General features: G+C 41.0%; 2 protein-coding genes across 2 annotated transcripts in view; both read right to left on the reverse strand.

Annotated features, from left to right (window-relative positions):
• The window catches only part of MRPL42 (mitochondrial ribosomal protein L42), a 33272-nt gene extending 25405 nt beyond the window's left edge, over nt 1-7867 (reverse strand). Inside the window, exons 1-3 of the mRNA XM_059404656.1 lie at nt 7783-7867; nt 6040-6205; nt 173-236 (exon numbers count right to left, since the gene is read on the reverse strand). Coding sequence (XP_059260639.1) covers nt 173-236; nt 6040-6109 — 134 coding nt within the window. The 5' untranslated portion in view covers nt 6110-6205; nt 7783-7867. The remainder of the gene's footprint in view (nt 1-172; nt 237-6039; nt 6206-7782) is intronic.
• A 2062-nt stretch (nt 7868-9929) lies between these two features.
• LOC132020516 (small ribosomal subunit protein uS2-like) lies at nt 9930-10899 on the reverse strand. Its single transcript, XM_059404657.1, is given in 1 exon segment — nt 9930-10899. A coding segment is annotated over 1 exon segment (858 nt). The 5' UTR covers nt 10843-10899; the 3' UTR covers nt 9930-9984.
• Between the last annotated feature and the right edge of the window lie 8534 nt (nt 10900-19433).

Below are 19433 nucleotides of genomic sequence, written 5' to 3' on the forward strand. Positions count from 1 at the left end.
AAACATTTATGAGCCCAGATACTGTGTAAATAAGGCCATTGAAATGATTTTTAAATATAAAATTAAAGAATAATCAGAAAAGAAAGAAGATACCAAAAACAAGAAATAAAATTAAATCATTTCAGATATAACTAACAGACTGTTATTTTTTCAATTGAATTTAAATACATACCAATTATAGTCATCTGGTAGAGGAGAATATGTAGATTTATGACAAACATAATATAAAGCTCCGTCTGCAAAAACCCCAAGCAGTAAAATGGATTTAGTTAATTTGAGCATATGTTCTCATATAAATATAAAGCTAGTTTCATTCACTCAACCAATATATACTGCGTTTACTATGAAACAGGGCCGTATAGAGACCAGGGATTCAACAAGATCTAGTCCCTGCTCTCAGAAAGGATGAAAATCTGGTGAGAAACAAGTAAACAAACAATTCCAAAATAAATGACAAGCCCTGTTAGGAAGGGTAGGCACTGGAAGAGGGCACACAGACAGGTTACAAAATAGGACTGTGCAGGTTTAAGAACGCTTTTCCAGTGAAGATGATGTCTAAGGTGCTCTGAAGGATGGAGAGATAAGCAGGAGTTGGTAGGGGAGAGTACAATGTTCCTTCCAGGAAGTTATAAGTGCTAAGGATCAGAGGAATACAGGAAGTATTTAGGTATTCTAAAAACTTGTAAAAATAAATAAATAAATAAAAGCTTTTGTGAGACCAGGTGCACAGTTCACAAAGGGAGAATGGTAAGTGATGAAATATAAAATAAACTGTTCAAATTTAACTTTTCTTAAGAAATCAAAATGCTCACATTTCAAAGCATATTTTCCTATTTAAGAATACCTGCAAATTCAAGAGCCATAATTACTTTAAGTTCTCCTATGTTCAGAGAAACAGTGCTCCTTTAAATACAAAGAAAAAATGTAAATGTAGCTCAGTACAGGACTTCAGAGAAGTCCTCCCCCATCCATGTTTTTGCTTTCTGCATTCTCAGTTACCCAAGGTCAACCGCAGTCCAGAAGAAGATGAGCCTCCCCCTGACACAGTGTCAAGTCAGCAGTAGCCTAACTACACCACAGTGCTACGTCATTCACCTTGCTTCATCTTATCACACAGACATTTTATCTCACATTATCACAAGAAGGGTGAGTACAGGACAGTAAGGTATTTTGAGAAAGACCACATTCACATAACTTTTATTACAGTAGATTGTGAGAATTGCCCTATTTTGTTATTAATTATGGTTGTTAATCTCTACTGTGCCTAATCAGTAAATTGAAGTTTATTACAGGTATGTATGTATAGGAAAAAGCATAGTATATATAGGGTTCAATACTATCCACAGTGTCAGGCATCCACTAGGGGTCCTGGAACATAACCTCTGTGGATAAGGGTGAACTACAATATATGCCGGCTAAAGCCAAGGATCAACTTCTCTCAACTGAGCCTCTTGCTCCACGGTATGGAATGCAATCTCCATTTTGTTCAAACACCATTCATCCTTCAATGTCTAATGCTACTCTTCCATGAAGTCCTTTTTCCCTTTCCTTCCCCACAACTCCCACCACAGAGAAAAGAGTAGTCTGCTGTACATGTTCCAAAACCTATGCCTCATACCACATTGCTATACCTTCCTTGTTGTCTTTTTCTTTCCTGCTTCAGTTATTTATATATATCAAAGATGTGTAAATAAGATACATTTTCCACCTTTGTATACTCCTCCCTTCCCCAGGACTGCATATAAAGGCCTAAACATAAATTCTTACTCCAAAGCATAAAAAGGGCCTTAACAAAACTCACTTTTATCATAAAAGATTGCTCAGCAAAATGTCAATCCCAAAATTCTATTGATGTAATATAATAAAATGCAAAGAATTAGAAATTTAACCTCATCTCTCAAAAAGATTTGATTTTCAATGATCTGTGCTAATACAGAGAGGAGCATTCAACATGACAAGTCAGAGGATGACGTAAATAATGTTAACATTATTTACACTTATTTTCTTCACACTGTTGGGAATCTTCTCAATTATGTATGAATTAATACGAAAAGAAGTTTGTAGTCTCTGAACATAAACCAGCTAGGTGATACACATTCATTGAAAGAAACAGGGTTGGGTTGGGTGGCAAAGGCAGGACAGACAGAATTAAGTGTTTTTAAAATAGGCAGGAGAGAAAACTCAAGGCAACGGTTTCAGTTCAGCAAGAAACTGTTAAATTTCTACCCTGTACTTACACAGATATTTGTTTGTACCCTCATCACATACGTAACATTCTATGTCATATTCAGTTGTTTCTTATTTCCATAAACATCTGTTTCACCTACAAGTGTAGATAAATTCCTTAAGGCCAGGAACCACACCTTGATCATGACTCTGTCCCCTACAGCGGTTACTAACAGAGAAGTGACTGCTGAACTGCCTCTAAAACGCTAACTCATTCACAATCAGTACATAACTAGAGATATTCATCTGACACTTTATCGAGAGAAAAACTCTAAATATGGTAAATATCAGAGGTTTTAAATATATAATTAGAACTGGGGCACCTGGGTGACTCAGACAGTTAAGCGTCTGACTTTTGATTTCAGCTCAGGTCATGATCTCAGGGTCCTAAGACTGAGCCCAACATCAGGCTATGTGCTCAGTGGGGAGTCTGCTTAGGATTCTCTCTCTCCCTCTGCCCCTCCCCACACATGAGCGCATGCTCTCTCACTCTCTATTGAATAAGTAAACCTTTTTTAAAAAAGAATGCCAAAGTTAACATCAGTCAACTCAATTTATCAAAAAGAACTTCAATGAGTCAGCTCTCCATAACTTACAGGCTATTCTTTTTATGTACACACGTTTAACTGCTTTTTGATAAGACCTATAAAAACGGACAGTCCTGGGGTGCCTGGGTGGCTCAGTAAAGCATCTGCCTTCAGCTCAGGTCATGACCCCAGGGTTCTGGGATGGAGCACCACATGGGGCTCCCTGCTCAGCGGGAAGCTTGCTTCTCCCTCTTCCGCGTTCCCTGCTTATGTTCTCTCTCTCACTGTCTCTCTCTCTGTCAAATAAATAAATAAAATCTTAAAAACAAACTGACAGTCCCACTTAACCTTCAAATACTCAATATTTTAAGTTACTACAGGAAAGAATACACAGCACAAAGTGTATTCAACTACATAAGATGGGAAGACCCAAGTCTCAATCACAGCTCTCATCTACCAGATATACAACCTTGGGTAAGTTTCTGAGGGGTCAGAGAATTTAAGTTCCTTCATCTTCATAAAATACCTACCATGTAGTATTATTCAATGTTGTAAAATTCAAAGTTTTAAAGATCAAATGACTTAGTATGCTTAAAAACATGTAAAATATTCCCTACATTCCCATTGTTGATTGCATATTTTGAAAGGTTTTAAATGTTCCTTTTGGCCTATGGGAGGCCTTTTGATTTCTGCTCACTGAACTCTCTCGCTTTTGCTTTGCCTCTAATCTTACTGTTCTTCCTTTTCATATGAGGTATCAGTAACAGTAATTCTACTTTACCTTCAATAATAGTAATGATAGGACTTGTGGAGAACAAGGGGCTTCAGGATACAAGAAGTTAGGCAGTTACTGAATATTAGGATGACTGAGTAATAATGCAGTAATTTTCTGGGGTAGCCTAAATTAATTCGTAGTTAACTAGATATTTTGATAACACCAGTCTATTCCAATCAGTTCACAAACATTTATCATCTACCACGTATGAGAGGTACTAAGGAAACCAAAATAAATTAAACATTACAAATTTATAATCTTGTCGGTAAAGTATACATAGATAATTTTCACTTATCCTGGGGCAGATTAACTGGTTTTCAGATTGACCTCAGCGATGGCTAATTGCTACATGAACTAGGAAAAAATGATTAGGTCTGATTTATCATCAGCCGAGAGGCTGGGTTCTATTCAGAGTCAAGTGGAGGACAAGCAGAAGTCTCTCTTCCAATTCTCAACAACAAGAATACTCCTAAATAATCAAGAACTACTGTTTTGTTTTGTTCTTTTTTGTTTTTTAAGTGATGGGGAGAGAGAGACAGAAAGAGAGAAAGGAGGGGAGAGGGAGAAAGAGAATCATAAGTAGCCTCCACACTCCATAGAGCCCAATGCAGGGCTCCGTCTCACAACCCTGACACCTTGAGCCAAAGGGGTGCCTGGGTGGCTCAGCAGGTGAAGTGTCTGCCTTAGGCTCAGGTCATGATCCCAGATCGGCCCCGCACAGAGCCAGCTATTGGGCTCTCTACTCAGTGGGTAGTCTACTTCTCCCTCTTCCTCTGCCTCTCACCCTCCATTTGTGTTCTCTCACTTTCTCCCTCAAAGAAATAAAGTCTTTAAAAAAAACAAAAAAGTCAGAGGCTTAACCAACTGAGCCACCCAAGGACCCCCTGATTTTAGTTTATATCTAGTCTCATAACAATTTCCTCCTTAATTCACTTGATTACTCAGTTTTCAACTCTTTTCCCCTAATTCAATGAACATTCAATTACAAATGGCAATAAATAGGAAACATGAAGGAAGAGATTAAGGTCAGCCAGAGATGTGTAAAAAAGTTGGCTAGCACAACTAAAGAAAAAGCAAACCGATTATTACACTCTAACCATATCTGCTTTAGATATGGAAGAAGAGAGTTCACAGAGGAAATGGAGAGTGAGAGCAAGACTGGTTGGGAAATAAGATTTTAATAGTCTATTTATTTATATGGGTCAATGTTTTGACTATCAAACATGTATCCCTAGGCTTTTAAGAAAATATTAGACCATGTACATTTCTTCAGAAAAGTACAAATTATATATTATATAAATTATAAATTTCTTTTTTGGGGCACCTGGGTAGCTCAGTGGGTTAAGCCTCTGCCTTCAGCTCAGGTCATGATCTCAGGGTCCTGGCATCCAGCCCTGTATCAGGCTCTCTGCTTGGCAGGGAGCTTGCTTCCCCCTTTCCCTCTCTGCCTGCCTCTCTGCCTACTTGTGATCTCTCTCTGTCGTAAATAAATAAAATCTTTAAAAATGTTTTTTTTCTTTTTTTTAAAACTAGGTGCCATGCCCAACACAGGGCTTGAACTCATGACTCTGGGACTGAGAGTTGCATGCTCTGCTAACTAACAGAGCCACCTAGATGCCCCTATAAATTATAAATATTTTATATACTATTAAATATAAAATGTATTTTTATGTTAAATATAAGCATACATACATATTTTTAAATGACTAAGAACAAAGAAAATACAACTGAAATCCTAAATATGAGCAATGATTTTTGTAAGATGGAATTGTAAATTTGCCCTTTACTTGCTAGTATTAAGAACTACTAAAAAAGCGGTATGTGAAAACATAATGAATGCAAAGTAATTCAGAAAGTTCCCCTTTGTCAATTCCTCACTTGCCTTCAGCTAAATCCCACTAGTAGCATATACAGAAAACCTTTTTGTCCAAACATTTTACTCTGTATATATATACATATATATACACACATACACACACATATGTATATGGTAGATCTTTTTTTTATATATATATATTTTTTATTTATTTGACAGAAATCACAAATAGGCAGAGAGGCAAGCAGAGAGAGAGGAGGAAGCAGGCTCCCTGCAGAGCAGAGAGCCCAATGCAGGGCTCAATACCAGGACCCTGAGATCAGGACCTGAGCTGAAGGCTGAGGCTTTAACCCACTGAGCACCCAGGCGCCCCTGTAGATCCTCTTTTAAATGCACAAATGGGATCATACAATAAATACTGTTCTGTGACATACTTTCCCCCCTTCTACTTAGAGATCTTTTCATGTTGGTGACAGCCGTTTGATCTTCATAAAGATGTGCCAAAAATTTATCCACCCCCTTTTGATAGCCATTTAGACTTTCTCCCCTTTCCCATCATTGCAAACACTCCCATTAAGAGGCTTATACAATAACTAAACACTTTTTTTTTTGCCTAACAACTAAACACTTTAAATTTTCTACAGTGAACATGAGTTTCTATATTTGAAAAATTTCAAACATGAAAAAAAGCTCACTTTGAATTGGAAATAAATGTTTCCAGAGAGTTCTATTTGATATCACCCATTTTATTGCTGATAACGCCATGGTGAATCAAGATCCTTATCGGGTGGTATGAAAGAAGATGATTTGAAGAGAAACCGATTTTAAAATCTTCTTCAAGGCATATATCTATTTTCATTCCTGTATAAAAGATAAAGAAAAATTAGTACTACCCATGATAAATTAAAATGATACAATATATTGAATGCTACCAGAACAAAAGGAATTGCTAGCTAGAACTACAGTCACAAGAAAAACTTCTAAACAACTTTCCATTTCCATGTGATATATGATAAAAAACAACAGCAAAATGTAAGACCTAAAGTCCTGGAACTATGTCCATTATTATTTTTCTTAATTGCAAACTTCTCAGCACCTAGTGTAGTTCTTTCCACTTAGTGAGCACGCAGGAAATGTGTAATTCTGCTTAGAAACAGTCACTCACACATGCCACACTAAACATCCTCCTTCATAATGCTCAGGTGTCTGTGTACAGCCTCTCAGGTACCATACACAAGATCTTATTACATTACTTGAAGTAGGATTGTTTCTAATTAAATTAAATATTAAGCAAAGTCTATCCTTTACCTATTAAATACCGATTTAGAGGAACACATATAAACACGAAAGTCCCAAGTAAAATTTCACCCTCTTATATTAAGGTTTTTAACTTTGCAAGGTGCTTTCACTACCATTTCATTTTACTCTACTGATCACGACAGGTATCTTTATTTCATTCATGAAAAAACTTAAGTACAAAATTTAAATGATTTGCTTCCAAGAACTTTACAGTCAGTCACTTATAAGCTGGGAAACTTCGGGCAAGTCATTAATTAAACGACCCTTTGTTTCTTCAGGGTAAAATGGGGAAAGCAACCATAACCTCCATGGTTTTTGTCAGTAAATGACTTAGAACCATTGCTACATCCCTTGTTTTTAATCCGCCTCGATGATTCTTCATTCCCTTCTCGCAACAGTGATAAAATGGAATAGGGACATAGACCTCATAGTCTTATTTATTAGACTAAACTATGCAGCGCGATTCCTTGCACGTCAGTACATTTGCATCACTTTCCCTGAGTGCATACAGCGTGGTTTTTACAGGTTATAACCTCGCTGCCCTATACATGATATGCTCTTTCACAAGTCTGTGAAATAGGCATCTCCATTTTATATGCTGAGAACCTGAGGCTCAGAGAGGTCAAGCGATTTACTGCCCACCATACCACTGCTTTATAGGTTGCATGGGTGGAACGCAAACTCATAGCTTCTGACCACGAACCAAGGAACAAAGTATCTGGGGGGACCTTAGGTCCCCTCAATCACGGCAGCTGGAAGGTCAGATTACTCACTCCAGGGATAGAAACTCATTCCTTGACCCATAATTCAACCCCGAAGCAAAAGCTGCGGAGAGCCTCAAAGCAACCGCGGTTTGAGGAACACGCTACCATGCACGTCGGGACTAGCACCCAGGGACAGAACCGAAAGACCTGGATTGGAGAGGTCCCCAAGCGATCAGCCCAGGCACGAGGGGAGCCCCACAGGAAGGGCACGGCCCTACGCCAACCCTTCTGCAGGACGAATCCAGAATGTTGAAACTAGGGGCTTTACCCAGCCAGGGACGACAGGTAGGAGACACCGACATCTCCCCGTAAGGATTCTGGACCTGCCTAGTTTCTAGAAACTCCTTGACCGGAGAAAGAGAGGACACCAGTTACCTGACAGCCGCTCACCACGAGCCCGCCATTTTACCTCAATCCGGGTCCTAGAACACACCGGTTCTCGCGCCTCCCTGGCCCGCGGGGCACTCTGGGAAATGTAGTCTCCGCGGGAAGAGCTCCAGATGGAATCGTGAGGGCGGCATCACTAAATTTGTTCCTGTGTTTAGTTGTAGCTGTTTGCTTCAACCTTACCTCAAAAACAGCACAAAATCACTGCCCCACGCACACATCCTTAGAAAGTAACAAGCACTATCTTTTTAAAAACTTTATACAAATTGTTAGAGAAGCTCAAGGCCGATCCTTGTGGGTAAGCTAAGGTTTCCTGGGGGGAAGAAGTAACTTCAGAGAAGCACTGAAGGCCAGTGGGGTTGGATTTGACTTTTGACACAGGGAAGTGGGGAGGCCCTTCCACCTGAAAGCCCAAAACTGTGTTCTTAGAATTGTACTGGCTATTCATTAGGAGAGGAAGAAAATGTGCAAAATCCTGGACATTGCCTTTTGCTTTTGTGAGGAGAGAAGGCCCCTGGGCCTTTGCACTTCCGGTTCTCATTGCCAGCAATGCTTTTCTCTCACCTCTTTTCATGACAACTGCTTTATTTCATACAGGTCTTGCTCTGATAACACCTCGGAGAGGACCATATCAGTGGGTGCCTCAGCTGTTAGGCATCTGTCTTGAGCTTGGATCATGATCCCAAGGGTTTTCGGATGGAGTCCTGCTTGGCAGGAAGCCTGCTTCTCCCTCTCCCACTTCCCCTGCTTGTGTTCCCTCTCTCACTGTGTCTCTGTCAAATAAATAAAATCTAAAAAAAAAGAAAGAAAGAAAGAAAAAGAACTTCATCTGCCCTTAACCCATTGCTCTCCTTTATTTTTCTTCATAACATTTACCATTATGTAACATTCTATTATCATTTGTTTCCTTGTTTAATGTCTGTTCTATGCTGGAATGCAAGCTCAATGAAGGCAGGAACAAGTACCTATTGTGTTCTATACTCTGCAAAACCCAACATGTAGGACTGCATTTGGCCCCATTGTAGGCCTCTAATATTTGTTGAACCAATGAAACAATAACCCTGAAGACATCCAAAACAATAGCTGATTGACTGCTGAAGCAGCGGTTTAGCCTGGGAATTCCTTTCCTAATGATCTGCAAAAATCTGTACATATCTACATTTTTCTGAAAAGAATTCATAACTTTTATTATGTATTCAAGTGTGACAGTAAACTCCTTGAAAGCCAAGGGCCATGTGATCTGAGTGCCTGAGTGGCTCAGTTGATTAAGTGTCTGACTCTTGATTTTTAGCTCAAGTCTTGATCTTGGGGTCATGAGTTTGAGTCCTGTTTTAAGTTCCACGCTGGACTTGGAGCCTACTTTAATAACAAAAATAAAAACTTAAGGGCATAATCCTGAGTGGTTAATATTGAAAATAAGTGGACATAATATAAGTTCACAGTAAAGTAAAATAAATGTGAGCTGCTTTGGTGCCTTGCCTTACTTCTACAGAATACCAAGCTTGTTCTGCTACTAATCTTAGGGCCCATGTCTGTCCTTTCTAATCTTCAAAGCTGTCTTGATTACAAGACATTAGTCTTTCTGAACTATGTTGGAGGAAGAGACAGAGAAGAGAAACAGACTTGAATGAACAATCAACTGGACATGTTAAACATTTGTTATGCAATGCAGAAGAGGGCTGGATCAATAATGACTCCAATGACACATCTTGATGGCTGAGAGCTGTGCGGGGACCACAAACCAACAGGAAGACTCACTTCTTGGGACCAGGAAAAAAAAAATGACAAAGCGGAGATGAGAAAAGAAACCAACCATGTGTATGGGAAAGAGAGTAGAGACAGCTCTAGGAAAAGAGAATAACTTAGAAGTCTAAAGGGGGTAGAAATAGCTTATCCTCTGTTAGAATATGGTGTGGAGGAGAGTGACAGGAGATGAGGTGAGTAAGAGCCAGGTCATGTTGGGCATTATAGGCCATGTAGTGACCACATGGAATCAGAACAGAGGCCATATGCATCGGTGTTATGCTAAATGCAGTATGGAGTCACTGAAGTGTTCTACCACCAAAAAAGAGACATGATATTATTTATGTTTGTATTTATTTTTATATTTTAATTTTTTTTCGACTTTTACAAACTGTTTATTTTCCGTCAACCTTATTTCCTTTTTGTTTGCCTTTGTGGAAGAGCAGCCTAAGACCACTCAGTGGTTGTTCCTACCCTTTCAGTGGCCTGAGCAGTGGGAGCTGCAGACCAGTCTTCAGTGGCCGGCTGGGCGCTCCAGTCTTCAGTAGGGAACTGCTGACTAGGCACAGAGGGCACCTGCACGCCTTCAGACCAGTCTGCAACTTCAGGCTGAGTAGCCGTGAACTCAGGAGCTGGAGCCGTACATTCACCCTGGAATTCTTCCTTGGTCACAGCCTTTTCAGCAGCAGCCTGCTCTTCCTTTTCAGTCTCTTCAGGATCTCTGTAGAAGCAGAGATCAGGCATGACCTCCCACGGGTGTTCACGGGAAATGGTGCCACGCATGCGCAGAACTTCCCTGGCCAGCATCCATCACATCAGACCCACTGAGCAAGCTCCCTTGTTGTTGGGGATGGCAATGTCCACGTAGCGAAGAGGAGAGTCTGTGTTACACAGAACAATGGTAGGCAGGTTAACATAAGACGCCTCTGTAAGAGGCTGGTGGTCAGCCCTGGGATCAGTAACCACCAGAAGTCTTGGCTCTAGGAAGGCTGCCTGGATCTGGTTAGTGAATGTTCCAGGAGTGAAGCGACCAGCAATGGGAGTGGCTCCAGCTGCAGCAGCAAATTTCAGCACAGCTCGCTGGCCAGTATTCCTGGACGATATGACACTAACATCAGCTGGGTTTTCAATGGCAACAATGGCACAAGCTGCCAGCAGAAGCTTCTCCCAGGGCCTCTTCAGATTTATGATGTAGATACCATCACTTTTCCTTTTGTAGATGTACTGTTCCATCTGGAAGTCAAGGTTGGTGCCACCTAAATGGGTTCCCGCTGCAAGGAATTTGAGGACATCCTCCTCCTTCATTTGCAGGACATCAAGGGCTCCGGACAGTGTGAAAGTTTCTCGGTTAAGTTACGATGGGAACGCGAAACAACGCCGTATGGACCCTTCCCTGGGTAGCGCAGAAAGCTATATTTTAATTTTTTAAAGCTTTTATTTATTTGAGAGAGAGAGACAAGGGTAGGGGCAAAGGGAGAGGGAGAAGCGGGCTCCCTGCTGAGCAGGGAGCCCGACATGGGGCTCCATCCCAGGATCCTAGATCATGACCTGAGCTGAGACAGATGCATAGTTGGTTAAACTGAGCCACCCCAGGTGCCCCAGATTTATGCTTTTAAAATATCACTGGGGTTTTGCTTGTGAGGAGTGGTGACGTGGTAGAGGATGGCAACCATGAGAGGAAGCGAAGTCAGAGTGTCCAGGTATACATTGGAGGTAGAAATGATGGCTGAACCTGCTGGATTATTGGATGTGGGAGTTAAGAGAGAGGAAAAACATCTCAGGAGATGTTTTGATGACTACCTTGAAGGTGGTGTGGTTCAGGAGATAGGCCGAGACTGAAAGAGGAGCAGGCTGGGCGGGGGAGGGGAGGAGCGGTGAGGATAGAGATGAGTAATTCCATTTGGGCATTGCTGAGTTGGAGATATCTCTGAGATGTAAATAGAGATATAATAGAAGTATAAAAGGAGGCAGGTGGTTGGACAGATGTGTCTGAAGAATAGAGTGTAGGCTAGATGCCGATTTGAAGCCGGGGAAGGTTGAGTGCATATAGGGAGATACTGTAGAAAAAAAGAATGAGAAAAAGGCCCCAGAATGTGGGCCCAGGGAATTCCAACATTGAGAGGTTGCATGGAAGAGGACACCCAGCAAGGAGAGAGGCACTATGGAAACCAAGAGACCGTGGGGTGAGAGTAGCTAAAAGAGGCATGTCGTAAAGAAATATGATGCCCTCAAGTTTAAAACTATAATTCCCCCCAATACAAACTGGAAATGCCAGCAGTAACTTACACTGGCCTACATAAAAGCAGTTTAAATTTGTGCTAGTAATGTGATGAAACAGACAAAATGTTGGCTTCAAATGGTTTCAGCTGAGAAGGGGATGGACTTTTTTCTTCCCTAACTTCATAGAATAAAGTCACTTTTTATATAAATCAGAGATCAAAGACTCCAGAGCAATAAGCCAAGCCACAAGGACTAATCTTTCTAAAAATTCTAATTTATATTTTATTACATAAAATTGTCTACAGTTTTGAGTACTTACCACGTGTCAGAAATTAATCTTCAAACAGTTTACATAGTTTTTTTTTTCTATTCCTTCTGAGAGTCCTAGGAGGTGGGTATAATTATTGTACTGTCATTATACAAATGAAGTTCCAGAAGCACAGAGAAGGGAAATAACTTGTTCAGCATCATGCACGGTACACCTGGTAGACCTGTGAATTGAGCCTGGAAACTACTGACTACAGCACCTGTCAGCATAACCTGTGCAATGCTCATTTCCAAATAGAAAATGTATATTAAAAAAACTAATAACAGATGTTTAAAAAAAACCACACCCAATAAGATAATCACTGTAACACCTCAGTGTATAATCTGCCACTTTTCATCTCTTCTTTTGTCTGTATTAAAATAGCTAACATTTATTGGACACGTTATGTGTACTGTTTTAAGATCCTGGGGAGCCTGGGTGGCTCAGTAGTTAAGCGTCTGCCTTCGACTCAGGTCCAGATCTCAGGGTCCTGGTATCAAGCCCTGCTTTGGGCTCCCTGCTAGGTGGGGAGCCTACTTCACCCTCTCCCACTCCCCTTGCTTGTGTTCCCTCTCTCTCTCTCTCTGTCTCTCTCTGTCAAATAAATGAAGAAAATCTTAAAAAAAAAAAAATCCTATGCCAGTAAATAGTGGAGCTGACATATGAACCAGACAGACTGGTTCTCCCTCAATTTCCCTCTTTTTCACACAAACACATATTTATGTTTTCTTTTATTCCAAAAATATACATATACAAATAAACAACATATACTTGCATTTATAGATTTTCTTTTTTTAAAACTACATGTATATATGGGGCTGCCTGGGTGGTTCAGTGGGTTAAGCCTCTGCCTTCAGCTCGGGTCATGATCTCAGGGACCTGGGATCGAGTCCCGCATCAGGCTCTCTGCTAGGCGGGGAGCCTGCTTCCTCCTCCCTCTCTCTCTCTCCCTCTCTGCCTACTTGTGATCTCTCTCTGTCAAATAAATAAAATCTTAAAAAAAAACAAAACCTACATGTATATGTATAATAGACGAATAACTCAACAATGTATCATGAACATCTTTCCTGTGAATAGCTTAAATAACGTCCGGAGTTTTCTTGAAAGATTTTATTTATTTACTTGTCAGAGAGAGAGTGAGCACAGGCAGGGGGAATGGCAGGCAGAGGGGGACCAGGCTTCCTGTTGAGCAAGGAGCTTGATGCAGGACTCCATCCCAAGACCCCGGGATCATGAGCTGAGCTGAAGGTAGAGGCTTAACTGACTGAGCCACCCAGGTGCACCTTTCTGCCCAAATTTGTATCTTGAGTCCCTTATTTCCTAACTCTGTTATTTGGGAAAATGTATTTTCTTAATATTTTTGAGTCTTAGCTTATTCTTTATAAAAGGAGTACAAGAATGATCTTCCCTACTTTATAGAATTGTTGAGTGGGTGGGTTAAAAAAAGAAAGTAAGTAAAATGCTTAGCAAATGTAATTATCACTCATTCAATGCTAGCAATAATTATACCTTGTAGGTACTTAGTAAATATTTGTATAATAAATTTTCATGAATATCTTGCCCAAGGAAATTACTTACTTCTTAGGCATGAAAATATAATCCTTCTTTTTTTTAAAGTTTTCTTTAAAAAGATTTTTATTTATTTCTTTGATAGACAGAGATCACAAGTAGGCAGAGAGGCAGGCAGAGAGAGAGAGGAGGAAGCAGGTTCCCTGGGAACCTGCAGAGAGCCCAATGTGGGGTTCAATCCCAGTACCCTGAGACCATGACCTGAGCCGAAGGCAGAGGCTTAACCCACTGAGCCACCCAGGTGCCCCAATCCTTCCCTTTTGACTGTAAGAAATAATCTAATGAATGGAATTAAAAGTGAAGAATATAATTAGTCTAAAATGGACAATAATAGTTTCTAGCTTTAAATTGGTATATCACTTAGGGTGACAGGAAAAAGACATGTCATACTCAAACTGGTATAATTCCAGAAGAGTTTATCTACAGAGGGATTTTTTACAGAAGTGTGAGTGGAATTACATGGAGTAACAGTAGTGTAACTCAGGCTTAGTAGCACTGGCTGTTCCTTCCAGACCAGAAGGGACAAAGTTAGTGGTTACTAACTTGCAGCTCAGAGAGAATCCTATAGTTGGTTACCTTAAGACGAATAATAATCTTTTGTCGAAAGGCATAGCCAGCCTAAGGTGACCTTGCCGGGACCAATCCAGGTTAATAATTACTCTGATCTCCACATCCTTCCCCAACCCAGAGGGCAGGGAGCCCCCTCCACACAGGGTAGTACATTCAGATCAACTTCCTGGGCAGAGAGCAGGATGGACAAAGTAAAAAGTCGATCTGGAGGAGTAAAAGGAAGATAACTGACATCCTATCAGAATTTAAGTATTGTTAGCATGCCTCTAGTGTTGTAACTATAAAGCCAGAGATTGGTGCAAAATTCAATTGGATGTCACTTACGTATAAGCAATGCAACTCTCCCATACTGATAGGATGTGGAAAGAATTCGGAATAGTTTCAAGCAACAAGTAGCTTTATTGAATATGTTGGTAAATCAAACAGTGAAACAACCTTGGTAAAAGATTAGGGGCTCCAATCACACTAAGAATTAAGTAAATGTGTAATGTGAGTTCAAGTGACAAGGGCAGTGAGATGACCCTATTTGGTGGACTTGGAATTCCTATTGGCACTACAACCTTAAAAGAGGGCTCTGCTTCTCCCTCCAGGTCATTCAGAAGATGATCCTGGAAGTCTGTCCTTCCAGACTTCAGCCTTACAACCTATCTAGAAGGCACCCCTAAATTGCTTGTGTAAGTAATCTCAGTTTACTTGGCGTTACTTAATTTTTTTTTAAGGAGCACCATTTTATTTATTTTTTCTTTTTTATTAACACATAATGTATTATTTGTTTCAGGGGTACAGGTCTGTGAATCATCAGTCTTACACAATACAAAGTACTCACTATAGCACATACTCTCCCCAATGTCCATCACCCAGCCACTCTATCTCTCCCACCCCTTTCCACTCTAGTAACCTTCAGTTCGTTTCCTGAGATTAAGAGTCTCTTATGGTTTGTCTCCCTTCCCTGTTCCATCTTGTTTCATTTTTCCCTCCCTTCCCCCTCAACCTCCCACCCTGCCTCTCAAATTCATCATATCAAAGAGATCATATGATAATTATCTTTCTTTGATTGACTTATTTTGTTTAGCATAATACCCTCTAGTTCCATCCACATTGTTGTAAATGGCAAGATTTCTTTTTTTGATGGCTGAGTAGTATTCCATTAGAGGGCAATTCCATGTCTGATCTGGATCATCATTTACCTGTAGAAACTAATGTTGTGCCTGGTACTTGATAGGAACTCACTAAATATTTATTAAATAATTGAGTGAATGAAATCTTTGCTGTATCTTATGTATACTCTTCACTGTATCTTCTATATCTTAATTATAGGACTTACCACATAAAATATATTAATTTTTTTTTGTTTGTTTGTTTTTAAAGGTTTTATTTATTTATTTGACAGACAGAGATCACAAGTAGGCAGAGAGCAGGAGGAAGGGAAGCCGACTCCCTGCTGAGCAGAGAGCCAGATCAGGGGCTCGATCCCAGGACCCTGGGATCATGACCTGAGCTGAAGGCAGAGGCTTTAACCCACTGAGCCACCCAGGCACCCCTATTAATTTGTTTCAACATCTGTTTCCCATACTAGAAAGTATGTTCCAGATTGGAGATCCTACTCAGTTCCTTTTAAAATATTTGTTGGCATTAAGGAGGGCACGTGATATGATGAGCACTGAGTGTTATTTGTAACTAATGAATCATTGATCATTATATCAAAAACTAACGATGTACTCTATGTTGGGTAATTGAATTTAAGTAAGAAAAAAAAAAATACCGGTTGCTAGAGAGGGTATCGTACATGACAGACAGAGAAAGAAGGAAGGCAGAAAGGCAGGAAGGGGGAATGTGTGTCAGGCATTAGGTTCCTGCTGAACACACAGAACCAGTTGCATATATGCTACAAGGGCACACAGCGTGGTGAGGGACATTTGTAAACAGATGATCAGAGTGAGCACTTGCTAGAACACACTGTGCAAGGTGTTTTGGAGAGGAGGGTGAGACGAGCGGGCTGTTGGGGTGAGGAACGTGAGCAAAAAGGCACCCAGACGTGAAAATCGGGGTGTTAGAGTGTAGGTAAGATGAATCATGGGATATTTAGAGCTTCGATGAAATTGTCTGGCCTCTGGGCTGTGGTTGCATCTGGGGAGTGGAGACAGATAGTAAGCAGTAGGTTAAGAAAATGTCAAGAGGTTTTGTAAATTGAAGCTACGAGGAATAAGTTCTCTGATGGGTGAATTTAAAATAATGAGCTGGGTTGTCTCAGCCTTGTCTCCTTCTCTCTTTTCTTTCCCTTCCTCCTTTTCCCCTTTCTTTTCTGTTCTTTCTCTCCCTGTCTTCTTCCTTTCTTTATGTCCTTTTTCCTCTTTCTTCTTCTTTTCCTCCTCTTCCTCGTCTTTCTCCCCCTCCACTTCCTCCCTCTCCTCTTTCTTCTTCAGCAGTTTGTTTTCTGTTCTCCAGCAGAGCTCTGCTCTGGCTGGGGTTATGGAGCCTGCCGTTGTTTGGCTGTGCTAAGTGACTGGGGAGCAGATTGGGGGGAGTGTGAGTAAATCCAAGTTACTACAGACTTAGAGCTATGTTCTCCAATCAGCTTTATTAGTAATGAGAGCAATGAATGTGCTGATCTCCATCTCTTTCAATCTGGTTGTAGTTTCAGGAGGGGAAAGTGGGTTTTGTTTCTTGGCCTCCTCAAAACCCTACAGTCTGGAATACTGAACACCTGGGCCAACTTAAACAGGAACAATGTGAAATATCTAATACCCGGACCAAGAAAATTGGAGCAAGCAGGAGGAAAATTATGGGTTTGGGGTCAAAAAGGATCTGGCAAAACAGGAACAAGAACAGTAAAAGTCAAGGTTGCTGTTGCAACTGTTTTGTTTTTTCCAGCAGATCAGACAATGTGGGACAGCAACTCTCAAACTTTGGGCCCTTCAGTAGTGTCTGGGGAGTGTGTTAAAAACACAGATGCAGGGACGGCCTTGGTGGCTCAGTTGGTTAAGCGGCTGCCTTCAGCTCAGGTCATGATCCCAGCATCCTGGGATGGAGTCCCACATCGGGCTCCTTGCTCAGCGGGGAGCCTGCTTCTCCCTCTGCCTCTGCTGCCGCTCTGTCTGCCTGTGCTCACTCTCTCTGACAAATAAATAAAATCTTAAAAAAAAATTATTTGGCAGAGAAAGAGAGCACAAGTAGGCAGAGGCAGGCAGAGGGAGGAGAAGCAGGCTCCCCACTGAGCAGAGAGCCTGACGCAGGGCTCAATCCCAGGACCCCAGGATCCTGACCTGGGGCTCAGGTCCCTGGGATTATGCCCTGAGTCAAAGGCAGACACTTAACCTTAACCGATTGATCCACCGATGCACCCCTCCTTTCTTCTTTCAAATCAGCATGCGCCTTTTCTTCTTTCCCTACCCACTTCCTCCCTGAGTCAGTGTTCATGAACTCTCTTTTCACAGGTACTCCTGTCTTGATCACCCACAAAATGGTTTTCTCATGCTGCAAGAAACAATAAGGGTACTTGCAAACAAATAGTTCTGCCGCATGACTACCCCCCTGAATTGAAACAGGGCCTCTTTTTGAGATGACTGAGCTAGGATTTTCCAAACTCATCTACTCTATTTTGTCTCTGCAAAGCATAAGACAGTTGCTGACAAAAAAAAAAAAAAACAAAAAAAAACAAAAAACCGTTGCCCTCAGGAAGTTGAGATGTTTAGGGATGAACGTGAACATCCTGTGGTTTCTGTAAGCATTCACTTATCGATCGTGAACCTGTGTAATCTATTCTCAAAGAGGTGTTTATTTTCCCCCTGCAGTTATGGGCTCATTCCCTTGACAAATATTTTTTTGAGAACTATCATAGAGCAGGCCCTGAGCTAGGTCCTCAGGAGTACCCTGGGGACCAAAATGGAAGACATCCATAATGTGGAGGAGCTCAGGTATGAATGTCCTAAGATATTACCTGCAGGGTAAATAGTACATATGAATCTGCTAGTTTAAGCTCACAATAACAAACCTGGAATATTTGGGGATGGGGTTGGAGGTAGGGAAGGAACAAGATGAAATAAACCAGTGTTCTGGGAGTAAGAGCTTGTTGTGGAATTGAATTCTTCTAATTCCTCCAGCACAGCATTCTTGCTGATTCCCTCCCTATATCATAATGGAAAGGCACTTGCAGTGTGAGTTCTGGAAGGAGCAGAGACTGGGAAAAAACAAAAACATAGTTGTGAGGCCTGACGAAAAGCCAAATGTCAATTAGCTAAGAATTCTGCCTAGCACTATTCAACTTAATAGAGTTATCTGGTCACTATCATTTATTCGATATCATGGACCAGCATCTTCTTGCTGAGTTTTGAGTGTGTAGTATCATCCTTGATCAGCATTGAAAAAAATCTGAGAATTTCTTAAGGCTGTTGAAATTAGTGAATTAGATTATTTAATGTTTTAAATGGGTAATGCATTCACATAGTCCAAAATCTAACAGGTACAAGAGTGTGAGTGAAATGTCTTTTACCTCTGTTCTCCAATACCCAACACCCCTCCCTGAGGGAACCGGTTTGGTGGGTTTCCTTTTTTTATCCATATTTTAGAGTAAGAATTTTTTTTTAAAAAGATTTATTTGACAGAGACAGACACAGAGAGGGAACACAAGCAGGGAGAGTGGGAGAGGGAGAAGCAGGGTTCCTATCAATCAGGGAGCCCACATGGGGATCGATCCCAGGACTCTGCGACCATGACCTGAGCCCAAGGCAGACAGATGTTTAACGACTGAGCCACCCAGGCATCCCTAGAGTAAGGATTTTTTTTTTTTTTTAAGATTTATTTATTTATTTATTTGACAGAGAGAAATCACAAGTAGATGGAGAGGCAGGCAGAGAGAGAGAGGGAAGCAGGCTCCCTGCTGAGCAGAGAGCCCGATGCGGGACTCGATCCCAGGACCCTGAGATCATGACCTGAGCCGAAGGCAGCGGCTTAACCCACTGAGCCACCCAGGCGCCCTAGAGTAAGGATTCTTAACTAGATTTCTAACTTGAGAATAGTCTTCATCTTGATCCTGTGGCAACCTGTCCTTCTAAGACGATATCCTGTTTTACAGAACTTACATGAATCAGAAGTTGGGATTTTGTTTTCCAGATGAGTATAGTGTGAGTTGTTCTCAAGGGGGAAAAGAATGGGAAAAACAACTAGAAGAGACTTGCAAAAATATATTTTATCATTAATATTCTTGAGTGTTTCATGCCATCAAATAGTCTCC

This window comes from Mustela nigripes, chromosome 6 (assembly GCF_022355385.1).
Source record: "Mustela nigripes isolate SB6536 chromosome 6, MUSNIG.SB6536, whole genome shotgun sequence".
NCBI lineage: Eukaryota > Metazoa > Chordata > Mammalia > Carnivora > Mustelidae > Mustela > Mustela nigripes.